Source organism: Phoxinus phoxinus, assembly GCF_949152265.1.
Source record: "Phoxinus phoxinus genome assembly, chromosome: 4".
Classification (NCBI taxonomy): domain Eukaryota; kingdom Metazoa; phylum Chordata; class Actinopteri; order Cypriniformes; family Leuciscidae; genus Phoxinus; species Phoxinus phoxinus.
In genome coordinates this window covers 26845120-26860115 of record NC_136879.1, presented here as the reverse complement: position 1 = coordinate 26860115, position 14996 = coordinate 26845120, and the positions used below count along the sequence as shown (strand labels likewise).

The following is a 14996-nucleotide window of genomic DNA, read 5'->3' as shown; positions in this document are numbered from 1 at the left end:
GTACAAATCTAACCAGCCTAACTGAAAAATACTTATACATGAGTCCTGACCTTTCTTTGAGAATCACTTTTCATGAGTTTTGGTTCGCTCTATCTTATGTGAATGGTTGGTGTAATGTTTTTAGTTACTCTTTCTCTGAAGATTGTTCCAGGCCAGGGAGGCCCCGGCCCCGGACCCTCTAGTGCTGAGCCCCCAGCATGGCCCTTTGTCAGGCGTCCTCTGCCCTCATGTGGAGAGTGCTCTGGGGCGACTTGTTTTAGATAACAGCGGGGCGCTGTAAACTTCAAACAGTTAAACCTTCACCTGTCAGCTTTATTCAGAAATAATGGGATGTGTCTGTTATCACCTCATTTGCTCGGGCATAAATCGAAGGGGCTATAATAATTGTTTTGAGTTATGAAATTGTTTGGCACCAGGAAGGCTGGAAGAAATCCCTGTCGTCCTTGCTACAGAAAAGAGTCTCCAGATATGCTGACTAATAAGGTCAGGCTGAGCATTCCCCGAGACCGGTGTTCACATCCACGCTGTAATTTACGTTCCTGACATCATTAACATATGATCAAAAACAGCTCTTTGAGATTTGCAAGAAATCCCCTCTCAGCACTGTGAAGGAACGTGAACGGCGGCTTGATTTTAAAGTGAGAAGTTTAGCCTCGTCCGCTTAGCCTGACTTGTCCAAAATTAACTATGTTAAAGCCACTGGAAAGTGTCACTCTGGCCTCAGGGCTGACCGCAGCTCCATCCGGACGGTTTTGATTTCAGAGAGGGAAAAGAGTAAGACCGACTTGAAAAGAAACAATGTGGTTTCTTGACATTGACTGGAACGTGCAAATCTCCACAAAAAAAAAAAAAAAATCAAAAGAACTTATGTAAGAAATCCAACTCAACAGTGTGTGTTGGACGAAAAACAAAAGGGCGAGGGTAGAAAATGGTGGCCAGTTGGGTAGCTGGCGCTTGTTCTGTGGTGTTGGAGCTTCTATTCATAGGCGCATAATTAAAGGATGCTGCTCCGAACAGCGGCGCACAGGACTCACTTTAGCCAGAGTATCTGTTTTTCACTCCTTTTCCTCTCCTGGTCCCTCTTCTCCTCTTTTAAGGATATTTCTACTGTTTAAATGACGCTAAACTGGTCTTAATCGATTATCAGAGTAAGCGATTGGTGTAAGGGCACGGTCGCGTGCAGCACGAGGGTGGACAGGTCTCACGGCTCATGAGACTCACTGTAATTCCACTCAATCACGGAACTGATAAACATCAAGGAATCTGCTCTTGTGAGGCAGCTTAGTTTAGCCCAGTTCATTCTGGCAAGTGTTTGCTTGCGGGCTCTTAAAGGGAAAGGGTGATCTGAAGAGCCTGTTTGTCTGTTGCGGATGTGGCCTTTCTAGCACCCACTCCCATGAGTCACTCACAAACACCCAGCTGGAGTTCATGTTGTTTTGAGAAGAACATGTAAAGAAAAGCCTAGTTTGATAAATGACCAAAGTTCTACTTTGTGAAAATTTGGATCTTGCTCTATTACATCAAATTAAGAAATGTGTGACACTGAACATGTATAAGATGTGAAATATGTTCTTTCTTCACTTGGAAGAATTTTTTTAATGCAGTCTTTGTCAGCTTTATTGCTGCTGTCATTTATGCCAAAGTCGAACTGTTATGCTTCTAATATAATTTTAATGAACAACAAACATTTTTAGAGAGGGAACATACTTATTTTCAGATTTTTGTTCCCCGCTGTACTTTTCAGGTAAAATATGCTTGGATGGCTTGGGGAACTTTGCAGTACTCTTAATTTGACAAAGTCAGTGGCATCCAAATGAGTTCTGTGTTTTTCCTTCAGTTTGTAATAAGACATATCTTCACACATAGCAATTAAGGGTGGATCTGAACTCCTCTTCTTCATTGAAAAAGCTTGTTTGTTGGGTTTAGAAACTATCATTCGGTAAATTCACACACAAATCTGTGTGTGTGCGTGTTTTATTTAATGGGGCTGTGACCGTGTATCACCTTCCATTTTGCGCCGTGCCTGAGCACAGTGGGACAGTCAGCAGGGATTAAGGGCCCAGGCTGAGACGTCGCCTTTAATGCACATTGCAAGCGAAGAGCAGGACATTAGTGGAATTTGCCTTGAGCATGAGCTCTATTTTATTATGGCATTATGAAATCTGATGATGTGCATATAGATTTTTTTTCAGTGTTCTTTTTTTTTGTTAATCTTTGAAATACATCAACTCCCCCCTCCCCCGATAGATAGGAATTGTGCACAATAGCTGTTAAAATCCCTGGCCGCTCCTCTGTGTTCTAATACTTTAAAGAGGTGCTATGCTTTTTCACTGTTTCAACTTTTGTTATGTTGCTGTTTGAGCATAAAAAAGATCTGCAAGTTTACAAAGCTCAAAGTCCACTCCAAAGGGAGATTATTATATATATATTTTTTATTTAAATTTAATTTAACAGAATCCACTTTTCAAGAACTACGAAGAACGGCTCGTTTGGACTACAATGCATTTTTCCTGGATCTTATGAAGTCATAATTTTCCTCATTTAAATAATCCATAAATAAAAACATATTCTAGTATATATTCTAACATATGGGCATAATAGGACCCCTTTAAAAAGATTTCCTGAACTAAATCAAAGAGTTGACATTTTAGCCAATTATGACCTGTAGAACCAGCATGTTAAACAAAAGATGTATACTTTATAAAGTAAAAATACTTTATTATAAAGTATAATAATGTATTAATTTAGCATTAATAAAGATGACTGTTTATGATTTTCTGTAAAAAAACAAAAAACAAATATATGCAACAAACAAACATATCCAACTATATTAAGTTAACTGTCAAACAAAAAAGCTAAAAGTTTGTCTCAGTTTGTCAAAACAGTCTCTTGGCTGTTTTTAATGCTGTTTCCAAAAGGTGGTAAAAGTGGTGTCTTGGGATGTCGGTACCTCAGTTTGTAGTTGTAAAACCTCGGTCAGGCACTTTGGTTTTAAGGCTTCAATGGAAACACCCTCCCTGATCTCCCCCTTTCATTCCTCTTGACCTGAGGAGAGTTACTTCTCTTCTTCACCTCTAGTTACTAGTTTGTTTTTGTAGGATTGATTGCCTGTGTGGACCACGTTTTTGCTGACAGCTTTATGCTTTTACGCTCAGAGGCTTTTTAGCAGTTGTATTAGTTAGTTTGGCCGGTTGGCTTTAGTCTCCAAAAGTTCCACCAGATTCCCAAGGAACATCCGACGTTAGTTTTCCAAACACCTCAGCTCCAATGAATGATCCATTGTCCTAAGAAAATCTTAAGGTCGCCCCTCAAATTAAGGGCATTAACATGGAAGCGCAGCATAAAGAATTGTGAAATCGTATTTGCTGTGGTAAATGTTTCAGAGGATTAATTAGCTAACAGAACCCTTTAAAATAAAAGAGAGCACTGAAATGGAAAGAGATTATAGCGACTGTCTGTTTCCTGAGAAAGGATTACTCTCTACTCCTCCTTTCTGCAGTCAGACTCTTATCTAGAGATTGTGGTTTAGCTCATTTATTTGGGGCTTTTAAAAATCACAAAAAGGCCTGTTTTAGGCTGACTAAGCTTTTCAAGGAGACTGTGCTTTTGTACCACTGAGCGTGAAATAGATTTGCACTGCTGTCAAGCATCAGCTGCATTTTGTGGCCGTAGACAGATCCATAAGAAGAACCTAAAAGAGCGAATTGTTACCTAAAGACTAAGTGATGTAAAAGGCAGCGTTCACAATTAGCACTCGCCAAATGCCTCACACAAGTTTTTTTTGTGGTACATAAAATTATAATTTGGCCTGCAGCAAATTGTAAAAATGCTAATCTGACTGGTTTATCTTCTAATCTTCTAATATCAAAAACTTCTACCGCAGTTGTAATCCATTTTTATTTTCTCTCCAGACCTCCGTGGCAACACATAGGGAAATCATCTTCGTGTAACTCTTACATGTGTTGTAAAAATGTTGATGTTTGACAGTACACATCTGTTTTTAAATATTTAATTCTTTTCTAATGTTATTACAACAGCAACAAAAAATCGCAATAAATAATATCTCATTCATTCCAGAAAAGTCTGATGCCCATAATGAAACAGATTTCCTCCCACAATCAGCTCAGGAAATGTGAGTAAAAAAGTGTGCAGATTCTGTGTGGGCCTAGTGATAACCTACACTTCCATCCTTCCTTAATGGATGTGACCTCGTGGTCACCTTGGTTACACTGATTCTCTAGAAGGAGAATTTCGGTGAAGTGTTGTATTTAAGTAATGATTGCCTCCTGCCGAGAAAGGCCTTTATGATCTATTAATATTCAAGCGCTTACAGGTGGTATGGCTGTAAAGCAAATACATAAACATTCTCCTTCGTTACACTCGAATGTGCATCAAATGAACCGTGGGCACCTTTTTCCTCCTCCCACCAAGTTTTTCCCCTTTTCTTCCTCAAAGCCCTCAATTGAATTGTGGATGTGGTTTCGTAGCTAAGAGCGTTGAGTGCCTCTCCAGCCAGCATGCCCACAGGAGCAGTGTACCATGTTTAAAAAGCATATCCTTGGTACCAGCGTGCCTAGATAAACAGTATCCCTGGCCACACGAGCCTGTGAGACGTGCTCACAAGCCCCCTCTGGAATCCGCAGCAGTCATCCCTGCTGCCCAGAGGAATGGAAACTGGAGACGGCATTACATCTGCCCGGCTCACCGCGAAACACTGCACAGTCACCGCGCCAGGCCCCAATCTGCCACCCCGTCCTCGACTCCACACACACAAACACAAGCCGCCTCCAGGTTGGGATCAAACAGCCCAGCTTTTAGAAGTTCTCACTTAGTCTGTAAAAGATTAACAAGTTATTGACTGCATGTTGACCCATGCCGGTCTCCTCCTCTTCTTCGTACTGTTATCTGATGGTTGGAGTAAGGGTGGCCTCTGGACTAAGTGAGTGTTGCTTGCTCCAGGCTTGAGTGGGCGGCTTTGATGTGAGATGTGCAACCCTGTGTGTGTGTGTGTGTTCCACAGCTTTCATAAACACCTCCACAAGTGCAGCATGACAGAAGAGGAAGCCGTCCAATGGACTCACAAAGGACCACAAACACACGCACGCAGGGTTGTGCTTTTACAACTAATGCGGGCAGCCACAAGGACAAAACACAGTGATTGATGTGTTTATTTGTTCTTTTTTTTTCTTACGTAAAGTTCGTGTCTGCGGTATTAGAGCACAACGATTTCTAGCGTCCGCCCTTTTAAAGGTTTATCCACATGTTTATAATTTGAGATTTCCTCTTTTTCAAAGGTCTTAGGCGAGTGTTGTTAATTTGAAAGGGATACTTTTGTTTCAGTTCTCAGACTTTGCCAAGTTGGAGGCCTCTGCTTGTCGGGCTGCTGAGATCATCGGAGTCGGTCGGGGAGAATGGCTCAGACACTTTTAAAAATAAAACATCGCTGTGTGGAAGTTCAGCAGATGTTTTGTTTAAAGACTTGTTAAGGGGAGAACAACACAACTATGAAAAAGGAAGCCATGGTCACTCACTACAGCTTTTGGTGCAGACTCAAGGTCTTTTGGTGTCAAATTTCGATTTGTCGAATTGCGTGTTTGTGAAACAGCCAAATCTGCGTTTCATATGAACTGCGGTGTGTTTTGCAGTTAATATCAATGCAATCCGTCCTAACTTGTGGAAGTGAACTGCTTTTGATTTATTATTTCAGAAGTTTTGAAATACAAATTTACACACTTTTCAATAAAACTTTGTAAAAAAAGTTACATTTTAGGGTGTTACTTAAACAGGAACTTAAATTGTTACAGTGTTGCCTCTATGGTTTGGTTCACTTTCACTGAGCAACATGTGAGTGAAACTCGAAATGCGAGTCCTCTCATTGGTCAGAGTGCACCTGTTTATGTTCCAGAAAGCAGTGAAGTTTTAATGAGCCAGGTATTAAAACAATTTTTTTAGTCTAGCTGAATCCAGTATGTGTACATTAATGGGTGCAACGGGTATTTAAATGGATAATACAAATATTTTAATCTTCATTTAATTTCCTTCATGTCATTCCTAAACTAAATTACTTTCTTTTGTGGAACATTTGAAAAGATCAGTTGTATTTATTTTTTGTTTATACATTGAAAGTCAATAGGGTCCGATGTTGTTTGAACCCCAAGGTTCTTCAAAATATCTTCTTTTGTGTTCCACACTTTGAGTTTTAAGTTTTGGGTGAACTATCCCATTAGTTCTTTAAATATTTGAAATCTAAATATGGTTGCCCACACAGTGTCTAGTTAAAAGTCATAAATATGGACGAGGTGTTATAAATAGTATGTGTCAAAAATTGCTTTAACATCTTCGGTTCCTGAAATTTTATGGAAGCTTACCAGCACAGAGAAGCTCTCTTTTTAATTTAGCTTCCCACAGGCTAACCAACTGACGCCTCTTTGCGAGGCCCTGTATTTCGACAAGGCCACAAAAGCCCCAGCGCTTGGTTTCCATTCTCCACTGGCTTTTGGAGAGCAGAGTGTACCATCAGCAAACTTGTGTCCCAACAAGCTGGCCAAGCCTCATCTGTCAAAGCCAGGGTGAGCGCGAGAGCGGCAGGGCGGCGGGGTGAGGGAGAGGAAGCTCCCAGATAAACATACCGCAGCGCCTAAACTCCTAATCACTCTGCGCTTCCGTTTGTAGCCTCTATAATTAGAAGGCACTCTTTTCCATGTATTCCCAGTTGACGCAAATGCTTCTTGTGGCTTGGCACCTCATTTGGGGCGTGGGTTAGTTTATGGCCAGGCCATAACTTGGTTTAGTCTTCTGATACAGCATAAATAGCTAACCGCTGTCTTATTCACTGGCCGACTCTGTTTTTCTTTTTCGTAGGCGCAATCTCAGCGTGACCCTTTCCTTCGCTGCCACGGCCCATTCCCCTTGCTTCCTGTCTTACCGCTCAATGAGATGGCAAAGCCACACCTAAAGCAGATGCTACTCCGAAGTGTGAAAATGAAAATAACATAGGCAGAAATAGGGCGGATGAGCTCATTTAGGACTGCCGCTGTTCCATTGTCATGGTTGTGTAAGAGTTTGTCTGATCTTCAAACAATATCCTCATTTTTAGATTTGTCAGACCACCCAATAAATACTCGCCACAAATTAAACCCGTCTGTGAACTCTGCATTAGAGATTCAGGATTGGAAAATCACTAATTATTGTCATCTTAAATTACAGCAGTGAGATCGAGAGCCAGTGGCTAAATCCATCTTAATCGTAGTGTTGGAGAAACTTTCCAAAGCGGTAGTGACCAGACTTTCATGTGTGTGGAAAATAGCCTGTAGAGCTGTCACACTGTTTTTAGGAACAAGTTGTATGCGGGGTTGCGTTGCCATGAAGGTTCGCTTCGGGTTTTTTCTTGTGCTGTGGTTTCGTAAGTGTGTTGTTTACAGTAAGAGCTTATAATTTCTGTAGTTTCACTTACTTCAAATAAAAGTGGGAAAATGAGAGGCCCTGTCATCAGAGGTTCCACTTGGGTTCTCCTGCGGTTGTGTTTAAAACAGATCCACATACTCTGGCCCTGACAGCTGAGGGAAGATCTTGGCATGCAGTTAATTCTAGAACACAAGTTGCAGTGGAACTCGACTGCCCTTTTACAACCATGTAAACGTGTCTCATGAAATGCTCAATACTTATAGGCAATCTGTTTCCATTGTTTTGCATTTTGTTCTCCGTTTAAGCCCAGAACTTTTGCATTGTAGCAAGTAAAGTGTTGACATGATTATATATATATATATAAATATATATATATATATATATATATATATATATATATATATATATATATATATATATATATATATATATATATATATATATAGTGGACCACAACATGTATGGCCCTTCCTAACACTTTCAATTTATAGTTTGTTGGAGCACACAGACTAATCGCTAGACCACAGTTGATTTTGGTCACATTGCTGGTCCCCAAATGCAAAATGGTATACCCCAATAAAATTGACCATATAACTAGTTCTGAAAAAATAAATAAACATTTGCTTAATGGGGCTGAAGAAAGCAATATAATGAAGGGTGCATAATTAGCATGAACATATAACACAAGCTATAGGAAGTGGGGAAAAACATTGTGTAGCATCAGGAAGTGGGGAAAAAAAAGCGGTGTTACTTGCATTAAGCGGTCCATATTAAGTGCAGAAATGAATGCAATAAATAATAAAATGAATTCATAAAAATTCAAATGAATGTAATCGAAAATTCCCACTTCCTGTGGCTACGTTATATATTTATGCCAATTATGTGCCCTTCATCATGCTGCTGCAAATTTAATTATTTGCATAGCTTTTTTTAAAATAGATTGACAGCCCTCAATTCAACACTTCCTGTGTCACCAAAACACAGGGAAGTAGTGTTTAATTGATAGTGCTTGGAAGGTACAATATTGTAAAATAAATGTCTCTTCTCTGATCTACAGGTATGTTATTGGTGACCACAGACACCCTTGGCCATGACTTCCATGTTTTCCAAATCTTGACTCACCCATGGGCGTCTTCCCAGAGTGCAGTTCATCATCTATACACTCTTCACAGAGGAGAGACTGAGGCTAAGGTAAGAATACCTGTGTATGTCCCCATTTACATAAAAGCTTTTCCTTACTTACCTTAAAAGCACTGTCCTTTAGTACATACATATGGTACAAACCAGTAGCGTAGACACAAGGGGGCCTGGGTGGGCCTAGGCCCAATCATTTACAGTACATGTCAGATTTCTGATTGCTAAAATAAAACAAAAATAGATTGAGTGCACAGCGGCACAGACGCATAAGCTCGTCGAGCGCACATCCCTTTTTCATAGACATGGCTGGAATGTTTGTAGTTCGGTCAGTATGGCAATAGCAAAAAAAGTAAAACAAGGTATATAGTTAAAAAACGTTAATTGTCCGTAAAACGAGCGAGAGAGAGAGAACATCCGAAGTGCGTGCCCAGAAAAGCTGCCTCTTGGACAGCGCGTGAAAAACCTATTGAATCGAGTTCTTTTTCATGTCTTCTTGAGCTTTAACAGACAAATTCACACATAATTATGTCAACATGCCCATATAGGTAAGTATCCTTGTGAAACATGGTCTGTAATGTCTTAAGTGAACTTAGACAGGTGAAAAGAAAACATGTGTTTGCAACAGTATATTGGATACGAGCAGCTCTTAAAGTGACAACAGTCTAATAAACCTACTGCTGTCTTTTTCCTCAATGTTAACAAAGGTTGAACCCTGCTGGAGCAGCTCTAAATATACATTATGCTATTAAATTAAATTTAAATTAAAGATAAAATATGTCAGAGCAATAATATGAACAATGAAAGTAACAGTAGCTCCTACAATACATTTTAACAGGCACAATTAGGCAAGGAAATATCTATTTGAGAAGCCAACGCATTTTATTCATATTCTATTAGTTTCTCTGCCCAATCATTTTTAAAAATTAAAAATGCAATGAAAATACAGGTAATATACTGTTATACCTAATATACGGTATGTATATATATATATATATATATATATATATATATATATATATATATATATATATATATATATATATATATATAATGTAATATTTTGTGGCCCCCTCAAAAATAAAATTCTGGCTACGCCACTGGTCCAAACTCATAAACTCATACTCCAAATGGAATATACATCAACAAAAAAAGAAGCTGTCTTGCGTTCAAGTAATACATGGACAGTGTGGGATATTAAGTCAAACTTCAAAGCTCCCCGTCCCATCCCTTGCTTTCACACACATGCCTATGTACGCTCACGCTATTTTCGGGGGAGTTATTGAGATGAAATATTGCCTTTCCGGACTCTTTTAATCATTAGCATAATCATTTAAAGTCTTTGTAGCCCACCCACAACTGTTTACAGTTGCCTGTGCTTCTATGGCTCTGGAAATGTGCAATTTGAACATGCTTTTCATCGTTGGTGAATCCTTGCGTGTTATCTAAATACTGTCAAGAGACATAAGGCTTGGTACAACTGAGCTCCAGCACTGCTGTTTCTGGCTCTTTTGTAGTGTGTGTTCGACAAAAAGTGTGTGTATGACCCATCTGTTTGATCTTAAACCTGACTATAAGATACATGACCCCTCGCTACTGTGTTATAGATGCTAAATGTGAGCGTCAATGTATCTTGAAATTGTGTTACTGTTCAAATTTAATATATATATTTTAAGTTTAGTCAGTTCTTGACTTTATTTATTTTTGGCAGTTATAACTGTCCATCAACAAAAGGTCAAAAGGTATTTTTTGTACCTGGAGAACATTTGCCCCCAGTACAAAGCAAAATTACATGGATTCACATGAAATATTTGGGCTCTCAGCAGTTAGTCTTTGCTTATTCTAAAACTTCCTCCCCTGTGGCTCCCACGTTTAGTTTTCAACACTCTGGAATCTGAAGACCTGAAACTATTAGTGTTGCCAATGTGTTTTCAATCACCATGGCTGAAAAAAGAGAAAAGTTGCTAAAAATACCTCAGACGGCTGGTGAGAGCTTAGATTGTTGCCCTGACCGAGCTTTTACTCTTGCACCTTGGGGTCAAGCTTGGGACTTGTAACACCTATGATATCTTAGGCTATAAGGTCATGGACAAGAGGACATTCCCACTGGGACAACATGGTTGCGCTTGTGACTTTACACAACTCTTTCTTAAATCCCTGGAAATAGACCTTGGGCAGCGCTGAATGTAGCCCATTTTAGCCCAGCTTTATAAATGACCAATCTAGAACAACTAATAGTGTTTTTTGAAACAGAAACCTTTGTATTTTTTGATTGTTTGGAGAACTGACAGCACATCTGTCCGCAAGTAATACAATTTGAAATATTGCCCCACATTTTTTATTTTCCTTTCCTTTCCTTTCCTTTCCTTTCCTTTCCTTTCCTTTCCTTTCCTTTCCTTTCATTTAAATATTTTTCTACTTTTTAATATTTTATTTTTAATTATTTTATTTTATTTTTACTAGCCAAATAAGCCAATGAATGGTCTCAATCAAACATATTGATCATTCTTTTAGTATGGTAGTATTTTAAACCGATAGATGATGGTCAAATCTACATGCCTTTTGTATTTTATGTAACACTACTCAGGTTGAATAGTTTAAGCGGACATCTAAGGACATGATCTGATCATTAGCGTCTGCCAAGCCTTGGTAATCTATCTGGGTGCTTAAAAGTTTAATTTACTTTTGTGATCTATTGGGTTATTGCACAAATCAGTTTGGGAAATAACTGCAGTGATTTAGTTTTCCTTTCTCCTAAATGCTGTTTCATCCATTCAGCCTTGCAGCTGTTCCACCACAATATCTCCTTCAGTTGGCAAATTGTAAGGTTTTATTTGCTTAAGTAGAACTAATATTTATTCCGAAAGGGCCTAGACCCTTACTTACTCAGCTAGTGTCATGTTTGGATATGCACACAAACCTGATCTCTGCTCTAGTTCATAGACTCTCACTCTTACGTTCGATGTCTAAAAGCATGCCAGACATATTTCCCCAATTTAAATCCTTCTTTACATGACAAATATTAACACTGCAGTGGAATAAAAAGTGTATCCTGTAGCTCAGTGGTAAGAGCATTGCGTTAACAACGCAAGATTATGGGTTCGATCCCAGGGGATTGCACATACCTATGTATAAATGTATAGGATAATGCAATGTAAGTCGCTATGGATAAAAGCGTCTGCCAAATGCATAAATGTAAATGTAAATGTTTCACTGTATGTTATTCTCATATGAGTGCCATATAACTGCAGCACAATCAAGTGTTATGTCTATAAAAAGACATAACAATTAAAGTGTGTGTTTTTAACTACTAATGCCATTTTTAAAAATATTATGTCCATTATAGTATTTTCTTTCTTTTTTTCTTCTTTTTTTTTTGTTTCTGAAATCGCTTTGTCCCTTTACCCTTCAAGTGCACTCTGAGTGAGTCAAAAATGCAGAATTGCAAGCTGGGTACTGGCCCGTGGGTGAAGTTTATGTTCCTCTCGTACCTGCTCCTTATATTGAAGGTGTGATTACCTTAGCCGGTACCTCCAGGCATGGCAGAGAGCTGGAACCGAGTGTGTAAAACATTCTCATTTTCCCTCCTTTGTGAGCACAGGGCCATGGTGGCCCGCAGCTCTGCTGAGATGAGAAAGGTGGTTAATCTGTCACCGGCTCATGCCAGGTTTGCTGCCTGGCCATGCGTTGGCTTTGATCTGGCATTGTAAACAGTGCAAACTGCATAAAGCAAGCACCCTCCAAGACGCATTATCTTGAGCAGAACAAATAAAAGGAGTGATAATGCCTCGTGGGCGGACACAGGCACCCGGCCTTATCTGGACTCCCAACCTGCTCCGGGCTGACCTTAGTGTGCGTGAAGGTAAATAACCTACCAGCCCGCGTTGCCTGAAGCCATACACCATTTTAGCTGTTCTGAGTAGCACATGACTGGCCAAACACCTCATTTGATGTGTGTCTGATTAACCAATTGAAATATCCCAGTCCTTGTCTTTGGTTGCCTAAATCTTATTTTTTACACCACTAGGGAAAATGAACAGATTGGCGTTGTCCCTGAACAGGAAGTGGTCACTGATCTTGACTCGTTTGCTCATCTCCGGGTCGGCGTATTCGGCTTGAGACTGATCTGAGACAGATAGAGCCGAATGACCTAGAATCAGACAGATCTCCAGACAGCTGCATTCCAGTAGCTGATGGCTATCCATAAAAAGTGCCATAAAAAAGCCATTAGCTGAACCTTGCTGATAGCAGAGTGCTGTTTGGTAAAGTCAAGTGTACGATTTCTGGACCATGTTTTGGGGAAAGCCCACCATAGAGCTACTTTAGGACAAGTTCTTGTGTTCTAAAACAGATAGAACAGGATTTCAAGATGCTCTCTTATAAAACAAAGCTCATGGCACAAGATTGCTGAAAAAACAGGGTTTGACCGCCCATCTTGCACATAAATACATAGACCAACAGTTTTTAAAATAGCATAGACTGAACATAGGGGTTGTAACACAGGATGTGTTATTGTGTTTATAAAACACACAGGAAGCACTGTTTTGGCAGTTTGATGGTTTGTCGGGGGTGAGAGTTTAATAAATACAAAAGCCGGTTAGAAATTCAGGTTTTTCATGGCAGTAACCAATATCTGGTGATCAATTTTGAAACCTGTCCACCCCAGCACCTTGCTGTGATTACCAACACCTCACTTTAATTCCTTTCAACCATTCCAGAACACATTTTTTAAAGATTATATCTTTTTGTCTTTACCAGAAGCTATTTATGAAAACACAATGTCACGACTTGCAACACCAGAGACAATTCCTAAAGAACTCATGTTGCGTTCCTTAAAGTTGGCATGAAATAAAGATTCATCCTATCCAATTTAATTTTGTTATTAATCTTATTGTGAATGATTCATATTTTTGAGCTGGTCATTTTTAATTGGCCCTTTCTTACAGTCGACTGCAAGCTCACATTCAGATTTGCTTTTATATCGAATTCAAAAACTGATGGATAGAGGTCCCCGTCCTAATTAATATATATATATATTTTTTCAAATATGGCCTTTCACTTGAATGTACATCCCAATAAAAAAGAAAATTTTGAAGGAATTACTTTAATGTTCTGTTCACCCAAGATGCTACAGTCAAACAACTTTCTGTAATGACAATACTATTAATTTTAAATGATGATTTTATATTTTTGATTCCTAACCAAAGGAGCTTATTATATTGAGCTTATATTCATATCTCTTCTCTAACCACTCTAGGTGCAGGACATCTGCTTCAGCCATGACTGCCGCTGGGTGGTGATCAGCACTCTTCGTGGCACCTCGCATGTCTTTCCCATCAACCCATATGGTGGAGCGCCATGTGCACGCACACATATGTCTCCCCGTGTGGTCAATCGCATGAGCCGCTTCCAGAAGAGTGCCGGACTGGAGGAAATTGAGCAAGAGCTGAGCATCAAACAGGGCGGCCGATGTAGCCCCATTCCTGGCCTTTCAAGTAGCCCATCCGGATCACCACTACATGGTTAGTAAACACTAGCAAATTATGCCTTTCTGTGACTGCACAGTTGCAGTGCTTCATTAGTTAGTTACAGTAGTTATAATAGGTCGTTCTGTTCTAACTGTCATGGAAACTATTAAGTGACTGATTTGAAAGGTTCAACATGGGAAACAACTCTGCATGCGGCACAAAAATTGCTCTGCTTGAGAGACTAAAGGGGGCTGTGTAAAGGATTTTTGGGGCGGATCACAGATTACAGATCAATAAAATAAATAATACTATTCTATGTCTTTTGTTGTTTTAACATGAATGACACACAGCAGCTGGAATATTAGGCTGCTGTCACTTTAAGACCTATTGCACAGATCCAGTATCTGACACACATGCATCTTATTTCCCAACTGTTTATGCTCACTTAAGACATAGCTGGCAGTGTTTAAGTGAATACTCACCAAGCCGGGCATTTTGACACATTTCTGTGAGTATTTGGCCATTGTTTAGGCGTGAACCCGAAGCTCAAAGTTCACTTTGCTTGTCCGTGTTCCACTCCGTCTCACACACAGAAAGACGCCTGGAGAAAAGTTTCTCTTTTGTGGCTTAATGCAGTTTTTATAACTCTCTTTATTATCGAGCACATTCTGCAGTTTAGCAACAGTAGACTGTATTTTATGACAATTACTAATCTAGCTGATTTGGAAGTTTGGGCTTTTAGGTAGGAACGAAAGCACACCGCTGTGAAGGAAAGACATGCACTAAAATCACACATGCGTTGTCTCCTCTCTCCATAAAGACGTTGCAAATTTCTTTTTCCTTTTCCAAAATCTGGTAGAACTGCCAGACCGATGAATGTAGTGAATCAATTTTAGCTGCACATAGAACAAAATCTGATCAACTCTTCTGATCTGCCTTTATAGAGACCACCGATCAAACTATATAAAGCTATTATCGGCCGATAATGAT

At 39.5% G+C, this 14996-nt stretch overlaps 1 protein-coding gene across 3 annotated transcripts in view; it reads left to right on the top strand.

Annotated features, from left to right (window-relative positions):
• Positions 1–14996, top strand: part of bcas3 (BCAS3 microtubule associated cell migration factor) — a 224822-nt gene that overhangs the window by 38830 nt on the left and 170996 nt on the right. For all 3 annotated transcript variants that reach the window (XM_079611583.1, XM_079611582.1, XM_079611584.1), the window contains exons 14-15: positions 8462–8595; positions 13796–14060. In XM_079611583.1, coding sequence (XP_079467709.1) covers positions 8462–8595; positions 13796–14060 — 399 coding nt within the window. The remainder of the gene's footprint in view (positions 1–8461; positions 8596–13795; positions 14061–14996) is intronic.